This window comes from Jaculus jaculus, chromosome 1 (genome assembly GCF_020740685.1).
Source record: "Jaculus jaculus isolate mJacJac1 chromosome 1, mJacJac1.mat.Y.cur, whole genome shotgun sequence".
In the NCBI taxonomy this organism is placed as follows: Eukaryota; Metazoa; Chordata; class Mammalia; order Rodentia; family Dipodidae; genus Jaculus; species Jaculus jaculus.
This window is the reverse complement of record NC_059102.1, coordinates 272,762,008-272,789,215: the sequence shown is the minus strand read 5'-3', so window position 1 is coordinate 272,789,215 and position 27,208 is coordinate 272,762,008. Positions and strand designations below refer to the sequence as shown.

Below are 27,208 nucleotides of genomic sequence, written 5' to 3'. Positions count from 1 at the left end.
TTTTACACTAAATGACTGTAAAATTTAGAGTCAGTTCAAGATCTGGTTCCAAATTTACATCCTTTTACTGGAAATTGCTTGAAGTGCCTGGCTGTCATTTCAAACCCCAAAGAAGCTAAAATTATATACTTTTGGAAGTAGTCAAACAGCTGAACTTCGACTTCTTTCTTCACCTGCTGAATTGTGCTTTGTCTTTGGGGGACAAAAGGTGAGGGGTATGAAAAATCACCACATTCCCAGTATCTACCCTTAAGTTTTTGGCATGCAGTATATGATATTTATCTGAAATTGGTCAAACAAATAAGCCAAAACATTAGACCTAGGTAACAGCCAGAGCATGGTGGCTCATGCCTTTAATCCTAGCACTCAGGAAGCTAAAGTATGAGGATCAGGGCTGGAGAGATGGCTTGGTGGGTAAGGTGCTTGCCTGGAAAGGCAAAGGACCTTGGTTCGATTCCTTAGGATCCACGTAAGCCAGATGCACAAGGTGGTGCATGCATCTGGAGTTTGTTTGCAGCGCACTCCCACTCTTTCTTTCTTTCTCTTCCTCTGCTTTGTTCTCTCTCTCAAGTAAATAAAAAAAAAAATATTAAAACAATTGATTAAAGTACCAATAGCATTCTTCATGAAAATAGAAAAAAAAAATCCAAAAATTCATTTGGTATCACAAAAAATCTCAAATATCTAAAACAATTTTGAGCAACAAAAATAAGGGTGGTGGTATCACCATGCTTGATTTTAACCTGCACTACAGAGCCACAGTAACAAAAACAGCATGGTACTGGCACAAAAGCATATGTGTAGATAAGAATAGAGGACCCAGATGTAAGTCCAGGTAGCTATATAGCCCCCTGATCTTTGGCAAAAATGCCAAAAATATTCACTGAAGGACAGCTTCTTCAGCAAATAGTGCTGGGAAAACTGGATATGTATCTGTAGAAGGATGAAAATAGATCCTTCTCTCTCTCCATGCACAAGAATTAAGTCTAAATGGATCAAAGACCTAAATATCAGATCTGAAACTTTGAAATGGCTAGAGAAAAAAGTAGGGGAAACCCTTACACATATTGGTCTTGCCAAGGACTTTCTGAATATAACCCAAATTGCCTAGGCAATACAACCCAGATTAATCACTGGAACCTAATGAAATTACAAGCTTTTGTATGGCAAAAGCACTGTAAATAGAAAAAAAAAAAAAAAAGAGGCAACCTAAAAAATGGGAAAAAATCTTTGCCAGCTATACATCTAATAGAGGATTAATATCTAGGATATACAAAGAACTCAAAAAATTAAACAATAAGAAATCAAACCACCCAATTAAAAAATAGCCTATGAAACTAAACAGTTCTCAAAAGAAGAAATATGGATGGCATATAAGCATCTAAAAAGAATGTTCTACATCCCTCTCACTCCTGTCAGTTTGGCTACCATCATGAAAACAAATGACCATAAATGCTGGCGAGGATATGGAAAAAGGGGAACCCTTCTACACTGTTGGTGGGAATGCAATCTGGTCCAGCCATACTGGAAATCAGTGTGGAGGTTCCTAAGACAGCTAAAAATAGATCTACTATGACTCAGCTACAGTATTCCTAGGAATATATCCTAAGGATTCATCTCATTACCTTAGAAATATTTGCTCAACCATGTTTATTGCCGCTCAATTCACAATAGCTGGGAAATGGAACCAGCCCAGATTTCCCTCAACTCATGAGTAGATAATGAAGATATGGCACATTTATACAAGGGAGTTCTACTCAGTGGTAAAGAAAAATGAAGTTATGAAACTTGCAGAAAAATGGATGGATCTGGAAAGGATTATACTAAGTGAGGTAACCCAGGCCCAGAAAGGCAAGCGTTGCATGTTTTCTCTCCTATGTGGATCCTAGCTACAGATGACTGGACTTCTGTGTGAGTAGGAAGAAAACTCAGTAGCAAAGGCCAGTAAGCTAGAAAAGAGATACAAAGGGAAGAGAAAGGAAGGGAGGAGGGTACTTAATAGGATGGTATTGTATATGTTAAGTAGAAGAATAGATTAATGGGGGTGAAAAGGCCCAAGTGAGGTCAGGGGAAGAGACTGAGTAAAGGAAAAGTGGAGGAAGGGCTAATCAAAATCTAAGAGGATATACATAAATCATATGGAAACCTACTTTTTTGGACAATGGAACACTCAGGAGCCATAGATTATTACTAGAAAATTTTCAGTGCCAGGGATGGAATACCTTCTAATGAGTTGTTGGCCACGGAGGTCCCTGATGCCCCCAAAACATTACAGGCCATTGCTAAGGCCTTTGGTTTCCCACCAGGAATAGATGGTAAGACCCTATTACTGAAGACTCCACATACTTGGGCTGGAAGGCCACTGAGAAATCCTGCTGGAACTGAGCTGATAACCTCCTCCATGTAGACCAGCTGACAGAAAGCTGAAAGAAGCCATGTTGCATGCAGTTCAATGGGAGAGAGAAATTATCAGTGAAGATATTCAACAGTGGTCACTGCAAGCCTTGTATTTGGCCACTCAGGCCAAATGAGCCAACGGGTACAATAGCAGCACGTCTGTCATGGTGGAAACCAACTGCCCTCTAATTGGACTGGAGGCCCGCTCCATGGAAGGGAATACATCCCTGATACTGAAAACTTAAAACAGGGGTAGTCATTAGCCCTAGAGGTGTAACATCTTCTGTTGTCTGGCTAAATGTATATACTATGCTTATCAAACTGCCCAGTAAGCATTTCTGTTAATGTTCATACCCTTATATTAATGCTACTCTCACTGTTGGTAGATAATCTTCTCTTTTCAGATGGCAGTGACCTTGGGATGACTCAGAAGGTATCACGCTGCTGGAAAGAAGTGAGCAGAGTGCTCAGTACTGAACATCTCCATCACACCTTCCAAGGCTCAGGGTCTAATGTGGAAGAGGTGGCGGAAAGAATGTAAGAGCCAAAGGAAGGGTAGGATTCCATACAATGTGCTCCCTCCAGACATAAAATGGCCTGGATATCCATGACCTCAGTGCCTGACATTACCTACGCAAGACCATTATAAGAGGAGGAAAAGATCATGACATCAAAATAAAAGAGAGACTGAATGAGATGAGGCAGGAATATGATGGAGAATGGAGTTTCAAAGGGGAAAGTTGGGAGAGGGAGGGTATTACCATGGGATATTTTTTATAATCATGGAAGTTGTTTATAAAAATTTGAAATAAAAAAAAATGATTAAAGTACAAGGATCACTGTGAGTTCAAGGCCAGTCTGGGCTAGTCTGAAACCCTTCCTCAGGAAACAAAAGGAGGGAGGGAGTGGAAAGATGGCTCAGCAGTTAAGGCATTTGCCTCCAAAGCCAAAGAAACCAGATTTGATGCCCTAGGACTCACATAAGCCAGATGCACAAGGCTGCACATGCGTCTGGAGTTTGTTTGCAGGGGTTGGAGGCCCTGACATACCCATCCACTTCCACTTTGTCTGTCTCTCTCTACCTCTTTCCCTTTCTCAAATAAAATAAAATAACACCTTCCAAGGTTCAGGGTCTAATGCAGAAGAGGTGGCAGAAAGAATGTAAGAGCCAAAGGAAGGGTAGGACTCCTTACAACATGCTGCCCCTAGATACAAAATGGCCTGGACATCCATGACTTCACAGTGCATGATACTACCTACACAAGACCATCACAAGAGGAGGAAAAGATCATGACATCAAAATAAAAGAGAGACTGATTGAGATGGGGAGGGGATATGATGGAGAATGAAATTACAAAGGGGAAAGTGGGGGGAGAAAAGGTATTACCATGGGATATTTTTTATAATCATGGAAGTTATTAATAAAAATTTGAAAAAATAAAATAAAATTTAAAAAATAGCAACTCAGCCAGGTGTGGTGGCACAAGCTTTTAATTCCAGAAGTTGGGAGACAGAGGTAGGAGGATCGCAGTGAGTTCAAGGCCACCCTGAAACTACATTGCGAATTCCAGGTCAGCCTGGGCTACACTAAGAGCCTACCATGGGGAAGGAAAAAAAAACAAAAAAACAGCAACTCAGCAATTTAACTCCTTTTGAATTTCGAATTTCTGTATTTTTACCATCTCCACTATGTGGGTCTGTGCATTAAAATAACATCTCAAGAGTGAAACCCTACCTTGAAAATCAAAAAAAAAAAAAGCACCTCGGGGCTGGAGAGATGGTTTAGCAGTTAAAGCGTTTGCCTGCAAAGCCAAAGGACCTCTGTTCAATTCCTCAGGACCCACATAAGCCAGATGCACAAGGTGGTGTATGCATCTGGAGTTCATTTGCAGTGGCTGGAAGCCCTGGAGCGCCTATTCATATTATTTCTCTCTCTCTCTCGCTCGCTTGCTCTCTGCCTCTTTCGTTTTCTTAAATAAATACAATAAAAACAAAAACAAAATAAAGTAAAACAGCATCTTAGGGGCTTGAGGTGGCTTAGTGGTTAAGGCGTTTGCCTGAAAAACCAAAGGACTCAAGTTTGATCCCCCAGAACCCATATAAACCAGATGTGAAAGGTGGCACATGTGTCTAGAGTTTATTTGCAGGGGCTGGAGGCTTTGGCATACCCATTATCTCCCCCTTTCTCACTCTCTCCCTCTACCTCATTCTCAAATAAATAAAATTAAATTAAATAATTTTTTTTAATTTTTAAAATTTTTATTAGCATTTTCCATGATTATAAAAAAAAAAAAAATCCCAGACTTCCGGTTAAGATGGCGGCGTAGGTACCACGCCAAAGCAGCCTAGGGGGGAATAAGACCAAAAAAACTCAGCAAAATACACACTTTTACTAAAAAGTGAGGTGTATAGGAAATTGAGGCGGCAGCGGAGAAGTAGAAGAGTTATAGAGCATCCAGAGCCTGCACAGGTGGGAAAAGCGGCTCCGGCAGCTCAGCCAACCACCATGGCCGGGGCGCAGCAGAAAGCCGCCAGACTCTCGGCTCGAGCCGCAGGACAAGCCAGGTGCGGGATTTTCCCCTCACACCGTACTCTCCGCAACTCGGGAAACGTGAGGGGAGAGCGGCAGCAAGCAGCGGAGAAGACTGCGAGGTAGAAGAACACGTGGAGCAGCGAGACAACCAGAGCAGCCGCGGCTCCCTCCCCTCCCCCAACGCCTGAACCCAGCTCCAGCGAACACAGCAGCGGCCCGGGACCGGCCACGCCAACTTGGGCTGACAGCGGGACCCAAGCAGGAGCAGAGTTCGGCAGCAACTTCAGCGGCTCCAGCACCGGTACCAGCGGCCCCAGCAGCAGCGGACCCAGGAGCGGCAGCGGCGGCAGATCCCGCAGCAGCGGCTTCGGGGGGAGCAGCGGCGGTGGACACGGCAGCGGCAGCTTCAGCAGCGGTGGTGGCTCCGGTGGTGGCAGCTACAGCAGCAGCAGAGGCAGCAGCAGCGGCTCGGTTTGCCCCGTAGGAAAAGCAAGTGCCCAGCTCCAGAAATCAGAACAGCAGCCCGACGACCCATGGAGCAACTTGACTGAGACCAAAATCACCCAAGGTAACTGGGATTGCACCAGGGAAGGGTCTCACTTGGTCACAAGCTGACTTGGATCCCTCAACAGACCAGAAATCTAAACCTCTTTGTTGATAGAGGATCTGGTCATTATAATAACTACTCTTGCATACATATTCCGGGCTGTCTTTGATTGAATGTGTACAGTGTTTAGTTAAATTTTAGAATCTACCTGTATTTTATTCCACTCAGCCTGCTTGAATACTCCTATAGCAGGGAAACTCAACCCCTAAGAACATCTTTGTAGATACTCTGAGAGTCTTAAGAGCCACACCTAATACCTTAAGGTCCTACCCTGAAAATATATTACATCAAACCAATTGATACAGCTAAGAATACACAGCTAGCTAGAAAATCCAAGCATTAACTTAATCCAAGATGCAAAAATATATACATTATAACACAAGAAACACTAAAAAGCAAGACGATATAAATCCACCTAAAAGTATTAATGCATCAGAAATGTCCTCCAGTGAGAAAGAGTTAGAGGAAATGCCTAAGAAAGAGTTCAAAAGAATAATTATAAATATGTTCAGAGAAGTCAAAGAACACATGAAAACAATCAAAGAAGAAATCAAAGAGGAAATCAAAGGAATCAAAGAAGAGGCAGGACACCAATTTAATGAAATAAAGAAGGCAATACAAGACATAAATAAGGAAATAGAAATAATAAAGAAAAACCAGTCAGAATTACTAGCAATGAAGAACACAGTTAATGAAATAAAAAACTCTGTAGAAAATCTCACCAGTAGGATGGATGAGGGAGAGGACAGAATATCTAAGCTAGAAGACCAGGTGGCAGACCTAATGCAGTCCAACAAAGAGAAAGACAAACTTACAGAAAAGTATGAGTGGGAATTTCAAGATATTCGGGACACTATGAAAAGATCCAATATAAGAATTCAGGGCATAGTAGAAGGAGAAGAACTCCACTCCAGAGGCATAGTAGGCATCTTCAACAAAATCATAGAGGAAAATTTCCCCCAAATTGGGAAAGAGGTGCCAATACAGTTACAAGAAGCCTTTAGAACCCCAGCCAGACAAGACCAAGAAAGAACCTCCCCTCGCCATATTATAATCAAACTTCCAAACACACACACCAAAGAAAAAATATTGAAAGCAGTTAGAGAGAAAAATCAAGTTACCTACAAAAGCAAGCCCATCAGGATTACAGCAGATTATTCAACACAAACTTTTAAAGCCAGAAGGGCTTGGAGTGATATATTCCAAGTTCTGAAAGATAACAACTGTCAACCAAGGTTACTTTATCCTGCAAAGTTATCCATTCAAATAGATGGAGAAATAAAGACATTCCATGACAAAAGCAGGTTAAAGGAGTATTTGAAGACAAAACCAGCTCTACAGAAAATACTTGATAGAATCCTCCATGCTGAACAAAAGGAAAAGCACACATATAAGGAACCTAGAAAAAACAAGCTATACTCAAATACCAGTTAACAGAAGAGAGCACAGGTAGAACCAGTAACACACACACACACACAAAAATGGCAAACATAAATACACACCCTTCAATAACATCTCTTAATATGAACGGTCTCAATGCCCCAACGAAAAGACATAGATTTGCAGACTGGGTTAAAAAGCAGGATCCTACAATTTGTTGTCTCCAAGAAACTCACCTTTCTACAAAGTATAGACATTATCTTAGGGTGAAAGGTTGGAAGACGGTGTTTCAAGCAAATGGGCCTAGAAAACAAGCAGGGGTTGCTATCCTAATATCAGACAGGGTAGACTTTAGTCCGACGTTAGCCAAAAAAGATAAGGAAGGTCACTTTATATTGATTAAGGGCACACTCCAACAGGAGGACATTACAATCCTAAACATATATGCACCTAACATGGGGGCTCCCAAATTCGTCAAACAAACACTATTAGAACTAAGGTCACAGATAACACCAAACACAGTGGTGGTGGGTGACTTTAACACCCCACTCTCATCAATTGACAGGTCATCCAGGGAAAGAATAAACAGAGAGGCATCTGGACTAAATGATAGGTCATAGAAGGAATGGACCTAACAGATATATACAGGACATTTCATCCAAAGGCTACAGAATATACATTCTTTTCAGCAGCACATGGAACATTCTCTAAAATAGACCATATATTAGGACACAAAGCAAATATTAACAAGTTCAGGAAAATTGAAATAATTCCTTGCATTCTATCTGACCACAATGGAATTAAACTACAAATCAGTAGCAAGAAAGGCTATAGAGCATACACAAAATCATGGAAACTAAACAATACACTACTAAATGATGAGTGGGTCAATGAAGAAATCAAAAAGGAAATCAAAAAATTTATAGAGTCAAATGATAATGAGAACACAACATACCAAAATCTCTGGGACACAATGAAGGCAGTTCTAAGAGGTAAATTTATAGCCTTAAGTGCCTATATTAAGAAATTAGAAAGGTCGCAAGTAAACGACCTAATGCTTCGCCTTAAAGCCTTGGAAAAAGAAGAACAAGGCAAACCAAAAATTAGTAGACAGGAAGAAATAATAAAGATTAGGGCAGAAATTAATGAAATAGAAACAGAAAGAACAATCCAAAGAATTAATGACACAAAGAGTTGGTTCTTTGAAAGGATAAACAAGATTGATAAACCCTTAGCAAATCTGACCAAAAGAAAGAGAGAAGAGACACAAATTAATAAAATCAGAGATGAACAAGGTAACATCACAACAGATTCCAGAGAAATTCAAAAAATCATAGGGACATACTATAAAAGCATATACTCCACAAAGTATGAAAATCTGAAAGAAATGGATGATTTCCTTGATCTATATGACCTACCTAAATTAAATCAAAATGAGATTAATCACTTAAATAGACCTATAACAAACATGGAGATCCGAACAGTTATCAATAATCTCCCAACTAAAAAAAGCCCAGTGGTTAATCTGTGGTTTTATTGCCTGAGCAATTGGGGTTGTATTCAGAAAGTCTTTGCAGTAGACACTAGAAAGTGGAGAAACATCCCTTGTTCCTGGATTGGAAGAATCAATATCGTGAAAATGGCAATCTTACCTAAAGCAATCTACACATTTAATGCAATCCCTATCAAAATTCCAAAGGCTTTCTTCATGGAAATAGAAAAAACAATCCAAAAATTCATTTGGAATCACAAAAAACCTCAAATATCTAAAATAATACTGAGCAACAAAAAAGAGGCTGGTGGTATCACCATACCTGATTTTAACCTATACTACAGAGCCATAGTAACAAAAACAGCATGGTACTGGCACAAAAACAGACATGTAGATCAGTGGAACAGAATAGAGGACCCAGATGTAAGCCCAAGTAGCTATAGCCACCTGATATTCGATAAAAATGCCAAAAATACTCACTGGAGAAGAGACAGCCTCTTCAGCAAATGGTGTTTGAAAACTGGATAAATATCTGCAGAAGGATGAAAATAGATTCTTCTCTCTCGCCATGCACAAGAATTAAGTCCAAATGGATTAAAGACCTTAACATCAGACCGGAAACTTTGAAACTGCTAGAGGAAAAAGTAGGGGAAACCCTTCAACATATTGGTCTTGGCAAAGACTTTCTGAATACAACCCCAATTGCTCAGGCAATAAAACCACAGATTAACCACTGGGACCTAATGAAATTACAAAGATTTTGCACCGCAAAGGACACAGTGAAAAAAGCAAAGAGGCAACCTACAGAATGGGAAAAAATCTTCGCCAGCTATATATCTGATAGAGGATTAATATCTAGGATATACAAAGAACTCAAAAAGTTAAATAATAAGGAATCAAACAAGCCAATCAAAAAATGGGCTATGGAGCTAAATAGAGAGTTCTCAAAGGAAGAAATACGAATGGCATATAAGCATCTAAAAAAATGTTCTACGTCACTAGTCATCAGGGAAATGCAGATTAAAACTACATTGAGATTCCATCTCACTCCTGTCAGATTGGCCACCATCATGAAAACAAATGATCATAAATGTTGGCGGGGATGTGGAAAAAAAGGAACCCTTCTGCACTGCTGGTGGGAATGCAATCTGGTCCAGCCATTGTGGAAAACAGTGTGGAGGTTCCTAAAGCAGCTAGAGATTGAACTACCATATGACCCAGCTATAGCGCTCCTAGGCATATATCCAAAGGACTCATCTCATTTCCTTAGAAGTACATGCTCAACCATGTTTATTGCTGCTCAATTTATAATAGCTGGGAAATGGAACCAGCCTAGATGTCCCTCAACAGATGAGTGGATAATGAAGATGTGGTACATTTATACAATGGAGTTCTACTCAGCGGTAAAGAAAAATGAAGTTATGAAATTTGCAGAAAAATGGATGGACCTGGAAAGGATTATACTAAGTGAGGTAACCCAAGCCCAGAAAGCCAAGCGCCACATGTTCTCTCTCATATGTGGATCCTAGCTACAGATGACTGGGCTTCTGCGTGAGAATGAAAATACTTAGTAGCAGAGGCCAGTAAGTTGAAAAGGAGACATAAAGGGTGGAGAAAGGAAGGGAGGAGGATACTTAATAGGTTGATATTGTATATATGTAATTACAATGATTGTAATGGGGAGGTAATATGATGGAGAATGGAATTTCAAATGGGAAAGTGTAGGGGTGGGGAGGGAGGGAATTACCATGGGATATATTTTATAACCATGGAAAATGTTAATAAAAATTAAAAAAAAAAATCCCATGGTAATTCCCTCCCTCCCCTCCCTCCACACTTTCCCCTTTGAAAAAATAAATTTTAAAAATAGCAACTCAGCAGTTTAACTCCTTTTGGGTTTCTGTATTTCAAATCCATATTCACAAGAAAAATTTCCTTTATTTTTAAAAAATATTTTGTTTATTTGCAAGCAAAAAAAGAGAATTAGAGAGAAAGGGGATGACATGCTAGGTCTCCCACCACTCCAGATGCACACACCACCTTATGCATCCGGTCTACTTGTTTGCTTGGGCACTGGGGAATGAAACCAGGGTCCTAAGCCATTGTTCCAACCCTGAGATTTGTTCTTAAATCTTCAAATTTAACAGATTTAGCCAAATAAAGATGAGTCACTTACTCACTTTTCAATTTCATAGTAGTATTATCCTATCAAAGAAACTAAAGCACCCTTTACAGACAACAGATTAAACAATCTGAAGATCTAATCCACCCATTTATAAGATTAAGAAACATGTTTTGTCATTTATTTGGCTGCGGAGGGCTGAGATAGATACTGTAGCTTAAGATGGCCTGCAACTTGCAGCAATCCTCCTGGCTTGGTCTCCTGAATGCTGGGATTTTAGGCATACACCCCCACCCCAGCCAGACAAAATAAAATTGGTATTATTCATGTATTTTAATAAACCCAATACATCTAAATATCATTAAACATATAATCAACATGAAAAGTAGAATTCATGAGCTGGAAAGATGGCTCAGTATTAATGATGTTTCCTTGCAAAGCCTACAGAACTGAGCAATTCCCAAGCAACCCACATAGATCACAAACCTCTGGCATCCAGTTGCAGTGGCAAAAGGCCCTGGCATGTCCATATGCATATGCACACATACGTAAAATAGTAATTTGGGGCTAGAGAGATGGCTTAGCAGGTAAGGCATTTGCCTGCAAACCCAAAGGACCCTGGTTTCATTCCCCAGGACCCACATAAACCAGATGCACAAGGTGGCACATGCATCTGGAGTTCGTTTGCAGTGGCTAGAGGCCCTAGCATGCCCATTCTCTCTGTGTAAACATTGAATATAATAAATAAATCAATTTTTAATCCCAGTGCTGAGGGAGCCAGAGACAGGAGGGTTGCTGGGGTTCTGTTGTCAATAAGTCCAGCCAAAATAAAGGGAGCTCCAGATTCAGTGACTCTGTCTCAGGGAAATAAGATGGAAGAGCAGCAGTAGTGGTCATCTTCCTCTAGAGTCTGTACATGAGCACACAAGATGTACACATCTGCACCCATACTTGCATAAACCACATGTTCACACTATACACACAACAAAAAGGTAAGGGCCTGAGACTGTCCTGGATTTAAATCTCCAGAACCCATTTAAAAAGCTGGGTGGGGGAGGGAGGGAATTATCATGGGACGTTTTTTATAATCATGGAAAATGTTAATAAAAATTTTAAAAATGAAAAAAAATAATAAGTAAAAAAAAAAAAGCTGAGTGGGCTGCAGAGATGGCTTAGCAGTTAAGGAGCTTGCCTGCAAAACCAAAGGACCCAGGTTCAACTCCCCAAGATCCACATAAGTCAGATGCACAAGGTGGTGCATGTATCTGGAGTTCATTTGCAGTGGCTGGAGAGCACCCATTCTCTATCTGCCTCTTCCTCCCTCTTTCAAATAAAATAATAATAATAAAATAAAATAAGCTGGGGGCTAGAGAGATGGCTTAGTGGTTGAGGCGCTTGCCTGCAAAGCCAAAGGACCCAGGTTCAATTCCCCAGGGCCCACATAAGCCAGATGCACAAGATGGTACATGCATTTGGAGTTCATTTGCTTACCTATTGCCCCCCTTCTCTCTCTTAAGTAAATGAAAAATTAAATATTAAGCCAGGCGTGATGGCACACGCCTTTAATCCCAGCACTCAGGAGGCAGAGGTAGGAGGATCACAGTGGGTTTGAGGCCACCCTAAGACTACATAATGAATTCCAGGTCAGCCTGAACTAGAGTGAGACCCTACCTCGAAAAACCAAAAAAAAAAAAAATAATAAAATAAAATAAAATAAAATATTAGAATAAAAAAAGCTAGGTGTGGCCATACATATCTGCTTGAGGGGGAGGAGAGAACAGAAAATTGCAAGCTCCAGAATCAGTAAGGCTCCATCCTCAAGAAGAACCAGTGAGTGACGGAAGGGTATAACAGATACTATCCAACAACCCAGAAAGCCCATAGAGCACATAGAGCACATCAGCATAGATGCAGTGTATAACACAAGTTTTTTTTCTGTATTTTATATTTATTTATTTATTGAGGTAGGGTCTCACTCCAGCCCAGACTGACCTGGAATTCACTATGTAGTCTTAGGGCAGCCTTGAACTCACAGCAATTCTCCTACCTATGCCTCCAAAGTGCTGGGACTGAAGGCATGTACCACCACGCCTGGCTCTACTAGTCTCTTGACCTTAGTCTAAACCATACAAACATACAATAACCCTATTGTAAAATAATAATAAGCAGCAGCAGCAGTAGGTAGGCAGGACAACTCAAGCCTATAATCCCAGAACTCAAGAGGCTGAAGCAGAAAGATAACAATGAGTCTGAGGTCAGCCTGAACTACAGAGTAACACCCTGTCTCACAAAACCAAAACCAAGCAAACAAAATTTTTTTAAAAAAAACTATGTATGTGGCTAGGGAGATGGCTCCCTGGTTAAGGGACTTGCCTGCAAAAGCCTAATGTCCTAGGTTCAATTCCCCAGTACCCATGTAAAGCCAAATGCACAAAAAGATACATGCATCTGGAGATGGTTTGAGGTGGCCAGAGGCCCTGGCACATTGGTGTGTACACTCTCTCCTTGCAAATAAAGATGACTCAGTGACTAAAGGCAAAGCCTACAGACTCAGGTTCAACTTCCAAGCCACATACATAAGCCACATGCACAAAATGGCAAAAATGGTGTTTGTGCCCACAAAAACAAATAATGAATATTTTTTAAATGTGAAGCTAGAAAGATGGCCTAGTGGTTAAGGCACTTGCTGGCAAAGTCAAAGGACCCCAGTTCATTATCCCAGTACCCATGTAAAGCAGGATGCACAAGGTGGCATATGTATCTGGAGTCTGGCTTGCCCATTCTATCTACTATCTCTCTCTACATGGCAAACAAAAAATTAGTTTGCAAGCCGGGCGGGTGTGGTGATTGATGCATGCCTTTAATCCCAGCGCATGGGAGGCAGAGGTAGGATTGCTGTAAATTCAAGGCCACCCCAGAGATGACAGAGTGAACTCTTGGTCAGCCTGGACTAAAGTAAACCCTCCCTTGAAAAAAAAAATTTTTTTAATAAAAATATTTTTTAAAAACTTTGCAAGCCAGGCGTGAAGGCACACACCTTTAATCCCAGCACCAGGGAGGCTGAGGTAGGAGGATCACTGTGAGTTCAAGGCGCCCTGAGACTACAATGAGACTACACAGTGAATTCTAAGTCAGCCTGGGCTAGAGTGAGACCCTACCTCAAAAAAAAAAAAAAAAAGCCTGGCATGTTGGCGCACGCCTTTATTCCTTTATTCCCAGCACTTCGGAGGCAGAGGTAGGAGGACTGCCATGAGTTCAAGGCCACCCTGAGACTACATAGTGAATTCCAGGTTAGCCTGGGCTGGAGTGAAACCCTACCTTGAAAAAGCAAAACAAAAACAAACAAACAAAAAAAAGTTTGCTCATCATGGTGATGCACACCTTTCATCCCAGCCTGGGGAGGAGGAAGCAGAAGTAGAAGCATTACTGTGAGCTTAAAGCCAGCCTGGGGCTTCAGAGGAGTTCTGGTCAGCCTGGTCTAGAGTGAGGCCCTCAGGGAAAAAAGTTAATAGTAAATAAATGCTGTTATCATTTATATTCCCCAACACTGAGCTGATAGTGTCTTGCACTTAGTAGGATTCTTATAGTAAATGTTTCCAACAGATGAAAAATCAATTTGTATGATAGCCTTTTTTAAATTTTGTTTTAGGATATTTATTTTATTTATTTGAGAGACAGAGAGAGAATGGGCGTGCCATGGCCTCCAGCCACTGCAAATGAACTCCAGATACATGTGCCTCCTTGTGCATCTGGCTTACATGGGTCCTGGAGAATTGAACCGCTACGCCACCTCTCCAGCCCATGATAGCCATTTAATTCTTCTTTTTTTCTTCTTTCTTTTTTTAATGTGAGAGAAAGAGAGAATTAGTAAGAGAGGGTCAAATATGAGTCCTTAGACATCATAGGCAAGTGCCTTAACTGCTAAAGCCATCTCTCCAGCCCTTAATTGCTTCTTTTAAAGATACATAACTATCTCAAATACACAAAAAGGTGTTAATACTATTTCTGATTAAATTTATTTGAAAACATTAGAAATGTAGCATTTCCTCTTTTAGACTATTCAAGTACATCATTTCCATCTGCAGGTCAATGAATTATTAAGCAACTATATGCTATAAAGCACTCTCATTAAGAGACCTCTTAAGTATTGGCCATAAATGTCACTGCTGTTTTGCAGATAGCTCTCAATTATTTGGAGAAATATTTTTAGCTCAGGTGAGATTTAAAAATTTAAAAAGAGCCGGGCGTGGTGGCGCACGCCTTTAATCCCAGCACTCGGGAGGCAGAGGTAGGAGGATCGCTGTGAGTTAGAGGCCACCCTGAGACTCCATAGTGAATTCCAGGTCAGCCTGGGCTAGAGTGAGACCCAACCTTGAAAAACCAAAAAAAATAAATAAATAAAAATTTAAAAAGGAAACAGTTCTTATTTAAATGAAAATTTTAAGTTATGGTCAGGCATTGTAGCTCACACCTTTAATCCTAATCCTTGAGAGGCAGAGGTAGAATCACTGTGAGTTTGAGGCCAGACTGGAACTACACAGCAAGTTCCAGGTTAGCCTGGGCAAGAATGAGACCCTAACTCAAAAAAAAAAAAAATTAAAAATAGCAAGCCCCAGTATCAGTCTCAGCTTAAGCAAGAATAAATGGAATAACAATGGAACAGGACATCAGGTTTTCCACTGTCAGGCAAGCACATTCGTATTCATGCACATATACACACACAGGGGGGAAAAAAAGGTCATTTTTATTCTCAACACTCTCCAGTAAACTTTTGAAAAATACTTTCTATTTATTTGTAAGCAGAGACAGAGACAGAAAGAGTGACAAAGAACCAGGTGTGGTGGTGCACGACTTTAATCCCAGCACTCCGGAGGCAGAGGTAGGAGGATCGCTGTGAGTTCAAGGCCACCCTGAGACCACATAGTGAATACCAGGTCATCCTGGGCTAGAGTGAAACCCTACCTCGCAAAAAGCAAACAAAAAAGAGGGGCTGGAGAGAGAGCATAGCAGTTAAGGGGTTTGCCTGCAAAGCTGAAGGACCCAGGTTCGATTTCCTAGGACCCACGTTAGCCAGATGCGCAAGGGGGCACATGCATCTGGAATTCGTCTGCAGTGGTTGGAGACCCTGGCGCGCCCATTCTCTCTTTCTGTCAAATAAATAAATAAAAATAAAAATATTTTAAAAACTTTTCTCTCAATTTTTATTAACATTTTCCATGATTATAAAAAATATCATAAAAATAAAAATATTTTTAAAAAACAATTTATTGCCTACATAACATCAAGTGATTGACACTCATATAATTGCTTCTTGCTCACCATCTCATTTAACAAACCAATTGTATGCAGTGGTGGTATCTCAAATTTAGTGTTCTCCCACATGATAAGTGCATAATAGAAGATCAATAATGATTTGATTATGTGGTTAACTGTTTACAGCCACTGAGAGTTAGTATAAGAGGTCATTCCAAACCATCTCAAAAAAAAAAAATTATTATATCTTAAAGTCAGACACTGCTTCTATTAACTGCTGTTTGTATTATTCTTTCCAGTAGTTACCTCTGAATTAATACAAATACAGGAGACAGTACACATGTAAATCTTAGAAACTAAACTATATGTGTCCTAACAGTACCCTTAGAGTATAGAATTTACATAGGCTAGATAACAAAGACATTACAGTTAGTGACTAACTCTATGATAATGAACCTGCCTGGCATGTAGGAGGCCCCAGGTTTAATCTCCAATACTACAAAAAAAATTTCTGCTAGGCTTGGTGGTGCCTTCCAGGCAGGGTCTTACCTTGTTGCTCATTGCTATCATTCCCAAGTTTCCAGGGAAATTTTCCTGTCTCTTTCTCCGTTCTCACTTTCAGTGTCCTGGGATTATAGAAGCCTGCCACAGCTTCCAATTCTGCATGATGTCTGGGGAGCCAAACTCACATGCTTGGAGCTTCATGCCAAGTCCTTTATCCATAGAGCCATCTACCTACCCCTCAACTGCCTCTTAAATATTCACATGATCTCATAATTCTAATAGCAACTACATAGACAATAATCTTTTTTTTGGGGGGGGGCTTCAAGATAGGGTCTCATTCTAGCTCAGGCTGATCTGGAATTCACTATATGTAATCTCAGGGTGGCCTCAAACTCACAGGGATCCTCCTACCTCTGCCTCCCAAGTGCTGGGATTAAAGGAGTCTATCACCATGCCCTGCTAGACAACAATCTTTTTGCTTGCAAAGCCTGATGGTCTGGGTTCCATTCTCCAACCCCCAAATAAAGCCAGAGGCAGCACATAGTAGTGTATGTGTCTGGAGTTTATTTGCAGCAGCAGGAGACCATGGTGTGCCCATTCTCTCTCTCTCTTTACCCCTAATAAATAAACAAATATTTTTTTAAAAATTGGGCTGGAGGGATGGCTCAGCAGTTAAGTCATTTGCCTGCAAAGCCAAAGGACCCAGGTTCAATTCCCCATGACCCACGTTAGCCAGATGCACAAATGGGCCCACACGTCTAGAATTCATTTGCAGTGGCTGGAGGCCATGGCACACCCGTTCTCCCTCTTTCTCCCTTTCTTTCTCTATTAAATAAAAATACAATACTTTTAAAAAGTTAGGGGCTGAAGAGACAGCTTGGCAATTAAGGTGCTTGCCTGAGAAGCCTAAGGACCTTGGTTCTACTCTCCAAAACCCACATAAGCCAGATGCACAAGGTGGTGCACAAGTCTACAGTTCATTTGCAGTGGCTAAGGCCCTGATGTGCCAATTCTCTCCCCCTTTCTTGCATGTGCATGTGCATTTGTATGCATTCTCATAAATAAAAATTTAAAATATTTTTCTTTTTTTTTTTCTTTTTTCAAGCTAGGGTCTTGCTCTAGACCAGGCTGACCTAGAATTAACTATATAGTCTCAGGGTGGCCTCAAACTCATGGCAGTCTTCCTATCTATGCCTCCCAAGTACTGGGATTAAAGGCCCGCACCACCACACCTGGCAAAAAAAGAGAATTTTTTTTTTTTTTTTTAAATCTCAGTACTCTGGAGGCAGAGGTAGGAGGATTGCTAGGCTAACGCAAGACCCTACCTTGAAAAACAAAACAAACAAACAAAAAAACCTGGATCATACTTAATAGGTTGATATTGTATATATGTAAGTATAATGATTGAGATGGAGAGGTAATATGATGGAGAACGGAATTTCAAATGGGAAAGTGCGGGGGGGGGGGGAGGGAATTACCATGGGATATTTTTTTATAATCATGGAAAATGCTAATAAAAATTTAAAAAAAAAAAGACAGAGGAAAAAAAACCTGGATCAGAAATAGTACCTCAAAAAAACTTTTTTTTAAAAAAAAAGCAATTTTAGCTAGATCTATCAAAGGAAAGCTGAGGAAAAAGGAACAAAAGAGTACCCTTCTACTCTTCAAGCTAGAGATAAGAAATCATATAAGATCCTACATATCTGGTGGCTCCAGAAACTTTCTGTCTCCTGATTATGCTTTTTCCTTTCCTGATTTACTTTTTGTATACTATACTAAACCAAGAGTAGAAAGTTTCTACAAGCCAGTGGTCTTCTCATAGCCTTGAATAATTCTGAAGACACAATGAAATGATATCAAACAGTAGCTCCTACTGTCCAACCTTTGGGACTAATTTTATTTACCTACATCCACGGCGGGAGGAGTGGGGAGCTTTACAGACCAGGTGTGGTGGCACATGCCTTTAATCCCTGCACTCAAGAGGCTTAGGTTGGAGGATGTGCATGAGTTCAAGGCCAGGCTGGGCCTAGAGAATGTGTTCCAGGTCACCCTGGGCTAGAATGAAACCCGACCTCAGAAAAAAGGAGAAAAAGTATTCCTGTCATATTTGCTCCTAAACTTAAGAGAATTATCAAATATAAACTTATGTTTGCAGCACTAAATATTGGTAAGAAATTATCTATCCCTTTTAACTGAATGATACTAAGCAACACCAGATCTAGAACTGGAGAGATGGCTCAGCCATTAAAGGTAGTTGCTTGCAAAGCCTGATGGCTGGTGTTTGATTGCCCAGGATCTACGTAAAGCAAGATGCACAAAGTTGTGTGTGCATCTGGAGTTCGTTTACAGTGATAGAAGGCCCTGGCACACCCGTTCTCTTGCTCACATTCTCTCTCCTTGAAAATAAATAATGAATAAAAAAATTTTTAGAAATTATTTTGTGGGTGGGTGTGGTACCACAGTCTGAAGCAGGGGGAAACCTCCAGTTCAAGGACAGGCGAGTTACAAAGCAGATCCTATTACAAACCAACCAACCCAGGAAAAAAAAAAAAATTACTTTCAGACTTCAGGAAGGTCCCATAACTCAATCACAAACGTTATTTGTGTATGACATGTTCAAATGCTGCGTGCAACTTTCCAAGCGTTTAGGGACCACAGGAAGGAAAATAAAGGTATACATTACTTTCAGTGACAGGTAAATAAAGAGATCTGAGAATTACAGAACAGAATCCGGGCTAACCTAACTAAAACACTATCTACTGCTAATAAACAACAGATCGATTTTTAGCAGCTCAAGTATAACAACCATTCTTTTTTACACTTAAACTGGGTTGCTACAAATCATCCAGGTCTAAACTGATGGCAAAATCCTAAACTGATTTTTCGGCGAGGAGCCACTCTGCAAAACAGCATCACACAAAAGACTGAAGCAAACAGAAACACGTTCTTAGGCCTACACGGTCTGCGGCCAAGGGGCCCAGGTGCACAGTCCCAAACCCTCGCAAACTAGCAGAAAAATCAGGGCCGGGGAAAGGAAGGGATGCGGAGGCGGGGGGATGGGTCCGTTTCCCCGAATGCACTAGCAGTAGACCGGCATCGGCGTCTGGCAGGCCGGCGACAGCCGCGGGCCCACACCAGGCCCAACCCCTCCCAGGCCGGTCCCACCTCCTCACCTCCCTCACGTCCTGCAGGCACTCGAGCACCGCCAGGTTGTTGCTCCAGGTGTGCTTGGGACACACACGGGTCACGTCCTCCCTGCAAGACTCTTCCTCCGCCAGCTTCCAGCCTCCGCCAGTACCACTGGGCCCAGCTCCACCCCGCCGGGCTGGAGGTCCCCCGGCGGGGAAAGGAGCCTGCGGCGCCTGAGGTGGCTGCTGCTGCTGCTGCTGCTGCTGCTGCTGCTGCTGCTGCTGCTGGAGCAGCGATGACTGAGGCAGCTGGGGCATCTGCTGCCCCGCCGGACTACCGCCTCCAGCCTGACCTACGAACGACACAAAGTTGGCCCCCGGGCCCTGGCCTTGGCTGTGGCCGCCCTGGACTTTCTGGGCCCCAGTTGCCGCCAGCAGCAACAGCAGCAGCTGCAACGCCGCCGACAAGCGGAACATTCTCCGTACACGTCCACACGCCGCCATCTTGGGTCCGCGGCGAGCTCGACGCAGCCGCCGGCGCCGCGTATTTAAATGAGGGGGCGGGACCTCAGGGCGTGTGCCAGCGTAGCTCGGCGGAGCCCCGCCCCCGCGCGCGCCGACCCGGCGTCCCGAGCTGAGCGCGGTAGGAGGCCCTTCTCCAAGTGGTCCACGCCCTGGACGTGGCGGGCGGGAACGTGGCCTTTCTTGTCCAGGAGTTGCTGGGGGTTGCTTGGAAAGCCTGGGCAAGGAACACCGTGCTCTACCCTTGATTGTCGTCACGGAAGGAAAAAGAAAAAAGAAATTAAGGTTGCCACAACCAATATGGCCGGTAGATTATGTTGCCAGTTCAATGACTAGCTGTATGTGTGTGGGAGTGGAGGGGGGGGGGAAATACCTTTACACAACCGTATTCTGAAATATTAAGAGCCTCTTTTTGCATCAGTCCTCCTTTTCTCCTACCTGTCAAAAACCCATCATTAAGCAGAGCTTGGTAGCGCTTGCCTTTAAGCTCACAAGGAGGCCAAGGTAGGAGGAACACTGAGTTCAAGGCCAGCCTGAGATTAGAGTGAATTCCAGGTCATTCTGGGCAAGAACAAGTCTCTACCTTTAATCCCAGCATTCGAGAGGCAGAGGTAGTATTGCTATGAGTTCGAGGCCACCCTGAGACTATATAGTTAATTCCAAGTCAGCCTGGAACAGAGTGAGACCCTACCTCAAAAAACAAAACAAAAATAATAAAAATAAAGAAAACAAAAAAAAAAAAGAGTATGGCGATCATAATCCTTGTTCTTTTGCAGTGTAGGTGATGGCTCAAAATGTAAAACTGAACATTAGAAATAAAAACAAGGGAAGTACCTGGCTTACAGTACATGCAAAAGTTATGGCCAATATAATTAAACTTTGAAGCCCTTTGCCTGAAATCTTGGTTAAAAGCCAGAATTTAGACTCATTTTTAAAAGATGTAAAGAAATTAGCAAAACATGCCTTTGAAGACACAAGTTAAATCTGTATGGGTAGCCAAGTGTGGTGACTCACGTGTTTAATCCCAGCACTCAGGAGGCAAAGGTAGGATTGCTGTGAGTTTGAGGTCACTCTGAGATTACATAGTGTTCCAGGTCAGCCTGAGCTAGAGTAAGACCCTACCTCGGAAAAAAAAAAAAAAATCTTTGTTGGTAAATGTGTGGGTTTTTTGGTTTTGCTGACTGGTATGCAACATCTTCAGCCTCACTGAATCCCAAACTAGCCACTCATCCTCTATAAGTGAACAGTCTTCACAAAGCTTCTTCCAGTATGTCAGGTGAGCCAGCATGTTACCTAACACAGTCAAGGAAAAATGTATGGAGGTGAACTAACATTTCTGCATAGAGGGATTAAATGAACTCTCTGGATGTATTTTGCCAGTTTATAGACAAGACTCCAACCAGAATCCCTGCATCTTCTCCACTGCCTTGGTGCATGTTAATCCCACCAATGGTGGGAAGTGAAAGCAGCAAGAGACAAGTAATTCATACTGGTCTGCCATGTTGAAAAATTCAGCTTCAGGGCTGGAGAGATGGCTTAGTAGTTAAGGCACTTGCCTGAGAAGCCTAAGAATGTATGTTCGAATCTGCAGGTCCCATGTAGCCACATGAACAGTGATGCAAAAATGCAGTGTACATGCACAGAAGGGGGCACACGCATCTGGAGTTCTTCGCAGTGGCTGAAAGGCCCTGGTGCACACATTCTCTCTCTCCTTCTGTCTCTGCCTCTTTCTCTCTCAAAACTAAAATTAAGCCAGGCGGGGTGGCACAAGCCTTTAATCCCAGCACTCAAGAGGCAGAGGTAGAATGATCGAGGCCACCCTGAGAATACATAGTGAATTCCAAGTCAGCCTGAGCTAGAGTGAAACCCTACCTCAAAAAAACAACAAAAGAAAAATAATAAAATTAAATTTAAATCAGCTTCTGCTGTCCTAACCCACAAATAGTAAAGACTAGACATAACTAGAACCTGAAGAATCGGTAGAGACTTAAGGGTCACAATAGGAGCTCCTGAGACAAAATATTCTGTAGTACTAACTGTCCACAGTGGGTGACCCCAGGCCCCTGTCTCTAGGAATGAGAACTTACCCTTGTTGCTACCACAAAATGATTCTGAGGCCACTGCCAACCTGGAGTATTGACTGTAGCAGCCTAGGGTGAATAAGATAAATATGCATGCTCGTAGCAGACACATGGTATAGATAAGTCTTAGCCACACACGTCACCAGAAGTCCTTGAGGCCACCAAGGGCCACTGATTTTCAATCGTGTCTGTATGTGCACAGATAATAAGTGGAAGATTATTAGTTTAAGCCAGTTTGAGGCTAGAATTGACTAATCTGCTCAGAGAAGACAGCATTTGCTTATCTTCCATCGTGCATTGAGGAAATCCTATACCCAGACACAGATTGCCTGTGGGGATAGGGAGGAGGATAAGCCTATCTCCAATCTCAGTGACCAAGAAGCAAGAAATAAAGAATTCCAGGAACTTGGCCAGCTCAGGCTGTCAGGCAAATCTAGATCTTACAGAAGGCATAAACCCAAAGCAGTAGGAAGATTGTTGATTTCACTCAGCTCTTATGGCCTCATTGTTCTTTTCAATAGAAATACCTCAGGCTGGGCAGGATGGTTCACACATATAACCACCCCAGGAAAAAAGTAAAACCTATCTCAGGGATGGGGATATAGTTCAATGGTATAGCATGTTAGCATGTGCTTAGCATATCTAAGGCCCTGGGTTCAAGCCCCAAACCACATAAAGAATACTACCTATAGGGTTGGAGAGATGGCTCAGGAAAAAGGTACTTTAAACACTCCCTGGGTTCGATTCCCCAGTACCCAAATGGAGCCAGATGCACAAAGTAGCACATGCATCTGGAGTTCCTTTGCAGTGGCAAGAGGCCCTGTAGTGTTCATACTCACTCTGTGTCTGCCTCTTTTTCTGTCTCTCTTAAATAAACAGATTATTTGGAGATGGGGGTGTTTCAAGGTAGGGTCTCACTCTAGCTCAGGCTGACCTGGAATTACCTATGTAGTCTCAGGGTGGCCTGGAACTCATGGCGATCCTCTTACCTCTGCCTCCTGAGTGCTGGGATTAAAGGCGTGTGCCACCACACCTGGCTAGTGTTGTCTTTTTAAAAATATTTTATGGGTTTGAGAGAGAGAGATGCAAAGGAACTCCAGATTCATGGCCACCTTGTGCAACTGGCTTATACAGTTTCTGGTTCCTTTAATTTTGCAGGCGAGCATGTTAACCACTAAGCCATCTCTCCAGCCCTGTTTTCTTCTTCTTTTTTTTTTTTTTTACATTTATAATATTCTCTTTGGAGTTTATTATAAACCAGTTTCATAGGCCACAGAAAATAGAAGGGTTATGTACAGCCTTTCAGGAAACAGGCAGGGAGCTGAGGAGGGCCAAGATGAGTCTAGGGCCTTGGTGGGTGCATTCCCAGGGGAGGGGGCCCTCGCATCCCTGGGGAAAGGGGACAAATCTTCATTAGGACCTTCAAGGCCTTCAACAAACATAAGAATTTGATCCTTTGTGTTTTCTTTTTTTTTAATTATTATTTTTTTATTTTTAGTTTTTTGAGGTAGGGTCTCACTCTAGCCCAAGCTGACCTGGAATTCACTATGTAGTCTCAGAGTGGCTTTAAACTCACAGTGATCCTTCTAACAAGATTGTATTTTTTTGGGAGGGGGTTCAAAGTAGGGTCTCACATTAGCCCTCCAAGTACTAGGATGAAAGGTGTGTACCTTACTCTTTTTTAGGCTGGCCTGGAACTCCCTCCAGGCTGGCTGGAATTCACAGCAATCCTGAGTTCAGCCTGAGACACCACAACTGGCTTTTTTATTTTATTTATTTGAGAGCAACAGAGAAAGAGGGAGAGAGAGAGAGAAAGAGAGGAAGATAGTGAGAGAAAGAGAAAGGGCGTGCCAGAGCCTCTAGCCACTGCAAATGAATTCCAGACATGTGCGCCCCCTTGTGCATCTGGCTAACATGGGTCCTGGGGAATCGAGCCTCCAACCGGGGTCCTTAGGCTTCACAGGCAAGCATTTAACTGCTAAGCCATCTCTCCAGCCCTGACTTTGTTTTTATTTGTTATTTATTATGAGAGAGAAAGAATGGGCATGCCAGGGCCTCTAGCCACTGCAAGTGAACTTCAGGTCTATGTGCCACCATGTGCATCTGGCTTATGTGGGTTCTGGTGAGTCAAACCTAGGTCCTTAGGCTTCAAAGGCAAGCACCTTAACTAAACCATCTCTCCAGCCCCTTTGTCTTTTTTTTTTTTTTTTTTTTGAGGTAGGGTTTCACTGTATCCCAGACTGACCTGGAATTCACTATGTAGTCTCAGGGTGGCCTCAAACTCATAGTGATCTTCCTACCTCTGCCTCCTGAATGTGCCACTACAACTGGCTTTGCTTGTCTAATTTCCTTAAAAATACTTTTACTGGGCTGGAGAAACTGCTTAGTGGTTAAGGCACTTGCCTGTAAAGCCTAAGGACTCATTGAGAGTGACAGACACAGAGAGAAAGACAGATAGAGGGAGAGAGAGAGAATGGGCGCGCCAGGGCTTCCAGCCTCTGCAAACGAACTCCAGACGCGTGCGCCCCCTTGTGCATCTGGCTAACGTGGGACCTGGGGAACCGAGCCTCGAACCGGGGTCCTTAGGCTTCACAGGCAAGCGCTTAACTGCTAAGCCATCTCTCCAGCCCAACATGGGATTTTTTTTTATAATCATGGAAAATGCTAATAAAAATTTAAATATAAATATATATACATATACATATACATATACATATACATATACATATACATATATATATATATATATATTGCCAGGCATGGTCGCACATGCCTTTAATCCCAGCTCTCAAGTCAGAGGTAGGACGATCACTGAGTTCAAGGCCACTCTGAGACTACATAGTGAATTGCAGGTCAGCCTGGGATAGAGTGAGATCCTACCTTGAAAAACAAACAAACAAACAAAATTATTTGCAGAGCAAGATAGAAGATACTGACATAATAGGAGTGCCAGGACCTTCAGTTGCTGCAAATCAACTCCAGATGAATGTGCCACTGTTTGCATCTGGCTTTAAATGGGCACTGGGAAATTGAACCTAGGTCATTTGACATTTTAGGCAAGTGCTTCAACCACTGAGCCACCTCTCCAGCCCGTCTTACTTTTTTTTGTTTGTTTGTTTTGTTTTTTTGAGGTAGGGTCTCACTGTGGTTCACTATGTAGTATCAGGGTGACCTCGAAATCACAGCAGTCCTCCTACCTCCGCCTCCGGAGTGCTGGGATTAGAGGCGTGCGCCAGAACACCTGGCTTGAGAGAGAATGTTGCCACATAGACTAAGCTAGCCCAGAACTCACTGTTGCTCAGCCTGGCCTCAAACTTGTGAGTCTCCTGCCTCAGCCTCCCAAATGCTGGGATTGCAAGCCTAAGGCAGCGCATCTACTGCTTAGCATTTCCTCATGTGCCAGGCTTTGCTCATGAACTGGAATATGTTACTTCCGCTAGGATGGTTACACAACAATAAAACAAACACTCAAGTGTGGGGCCCAAGCCTTTAATCCCAGCACTCAGGAGGCTGAGATAGGAGAAACTCCCAGAGTCAGAGACCAGCCTGGCCTTTTTATTTTATTTATTTATTTTTTGAAGTAGAGTCTCACTGTAGCCCAGGCTGACCTGGAATTCACAATGTACTCTAAGGATGGCCGCAAAATCTTGGCAATCCTCCTACCTCTGCCTCCCAAATTCTGGGATTAAAGGTGTGAGCCACCACTGCCTGGCCAGCCTGGGCTTTAAAGCAAGTTTCAGGTCAGCCTGAGCTAGAGTGAGAATCTGCTTGAAAAAACTACCAAGGGGCCAGGCATTGTGGTACATGCCTTTAATCCCAGCACTGAGGAAGCAGAGGTAGGAGGATTGCCATGAGTTCAAGGTCACTCTGAGACTACATAATGAATTCCAGGTCAGCCTGGGCTACAGTGAGACCCTACCTTGAAAAACAAACAAACAAACAAAAAATATATATATACATATATATATATGTATGTATGTATATATGTATGTATGTATATTTACAAAAACACTACCAAAGGGACTGTAGAGATGGCTTAGCACTTAAGGCACTTGCCTGTGAAGCCTAAGGACCCAGGTTTGATTCCCCAGTACCCACATAAACCAAATGCACAAAGTGGCACATGCATGCGGAGTTTGTTTGCAGTGGCTTAAGGCCCTGGCACACCCATTCTCTATCTCCTTCTTTCTCTCTCTAATAATTAAAACAAAACAAAACAAAAAACTACCCCAGAAAAGGGCTAAATATGGCTTAGCAGTTAAGGAACTTGCCTGCAAATCCTAAGGACCCAAAATCAATCCCCCAGTACTCACATAAACCAGGTGCATAAAATGCACATGCATCTGGAGTTTGTCTGCAGGGCTGGAGGCCCTGGGGCAGCCATTCTCTCTGCCTCTTCCTTTCTCTCTTTCCCCCCTCCTCAAATAAATAAAATTACATTTAAAAATTTTGGGGGGCTGGAGAGATGGTTAAGCACTTGCCTGTGAAGCCTAAGGACCCCGGTTCAAGGCTCGGTTCCCCAGGTCCCACGTTAGCCAGATGCACAAGGGGGCGCACGCGTCTGGAGTTCGTTTGCAGAGGCTGGAAGCCCTGGTGCGCCCATTCTCTCTCTCTCTCCCTCTATCTGTCTTTCCCTCTGTGTCTGTCGCTCTCAAATAAATAAATTAATTAATTAATTAAAAAAAATTTTTTTGGGCCGAGGGAGGTGGCACACACCTTTAATCTCAGCACTGAGGAGGCAGAGGTAGGAGGATTGCCGTTAGTTCAAGGCCACCCTGAGACTACATAGTGAATTCCAGGTCAGTCTGAGCTAGAGTGAGCCAAAGGACCCAAGTTCAATTCCCCGGGGCACACAAGTTCATTTGCAGTAGCTGCAGGTCCTGGCGTGCCCACTGTTTCTCTCCCTCTTTCCCTATTAAATAAATAAATAAATAAATAACCTCAAATGGGGAGTGGTGGCGCACACCTTTAATCCCAGCACTCAGGAGGCAGTGGTAGGATTATCATGAGTTCGAGGCAACATAGAATTCCAGGTAACCCTGGGCTAGAGGAAGACCCTATCTTGAAAAACAAAAACCCTCAAATAAAGGAAACCACAGGAAAGAGCTAAAAATCAGAACAGACTTCTAAGTCACTAGCTGATTCTTAAATGGTGCAGGCACAGGGCGAAGGTCCAAATCTAGAAGAAA

General features: G+C 42.5%; 1 protein-coding gene across 1 annotated transcript in view; it reads right to left on the bottom strand.

The window, feature by feature from the left end:
• The window catches only part of Glg1 (golgi glycoprotein 1), a 124,332-nt gene extending 104,398 nt beyond the window's left edge, over nt 1–19,934 (bottom strand). The window contains exon 1 of the mRNA XM_045142114.1: nt 19,462–19,934. Coding sequence (XP_044998049.1) covers nt 19,462–19,920 — 459 coding nt within the window. The 5' untranslated portion in view covers nt 19,921–19,934. The remainder of the gene's footprint in view (nt 1–19,461) is intronic.
• Between the last annotated feature and the right edge of the window lie 7,274 nt (nt 19,935–27,208).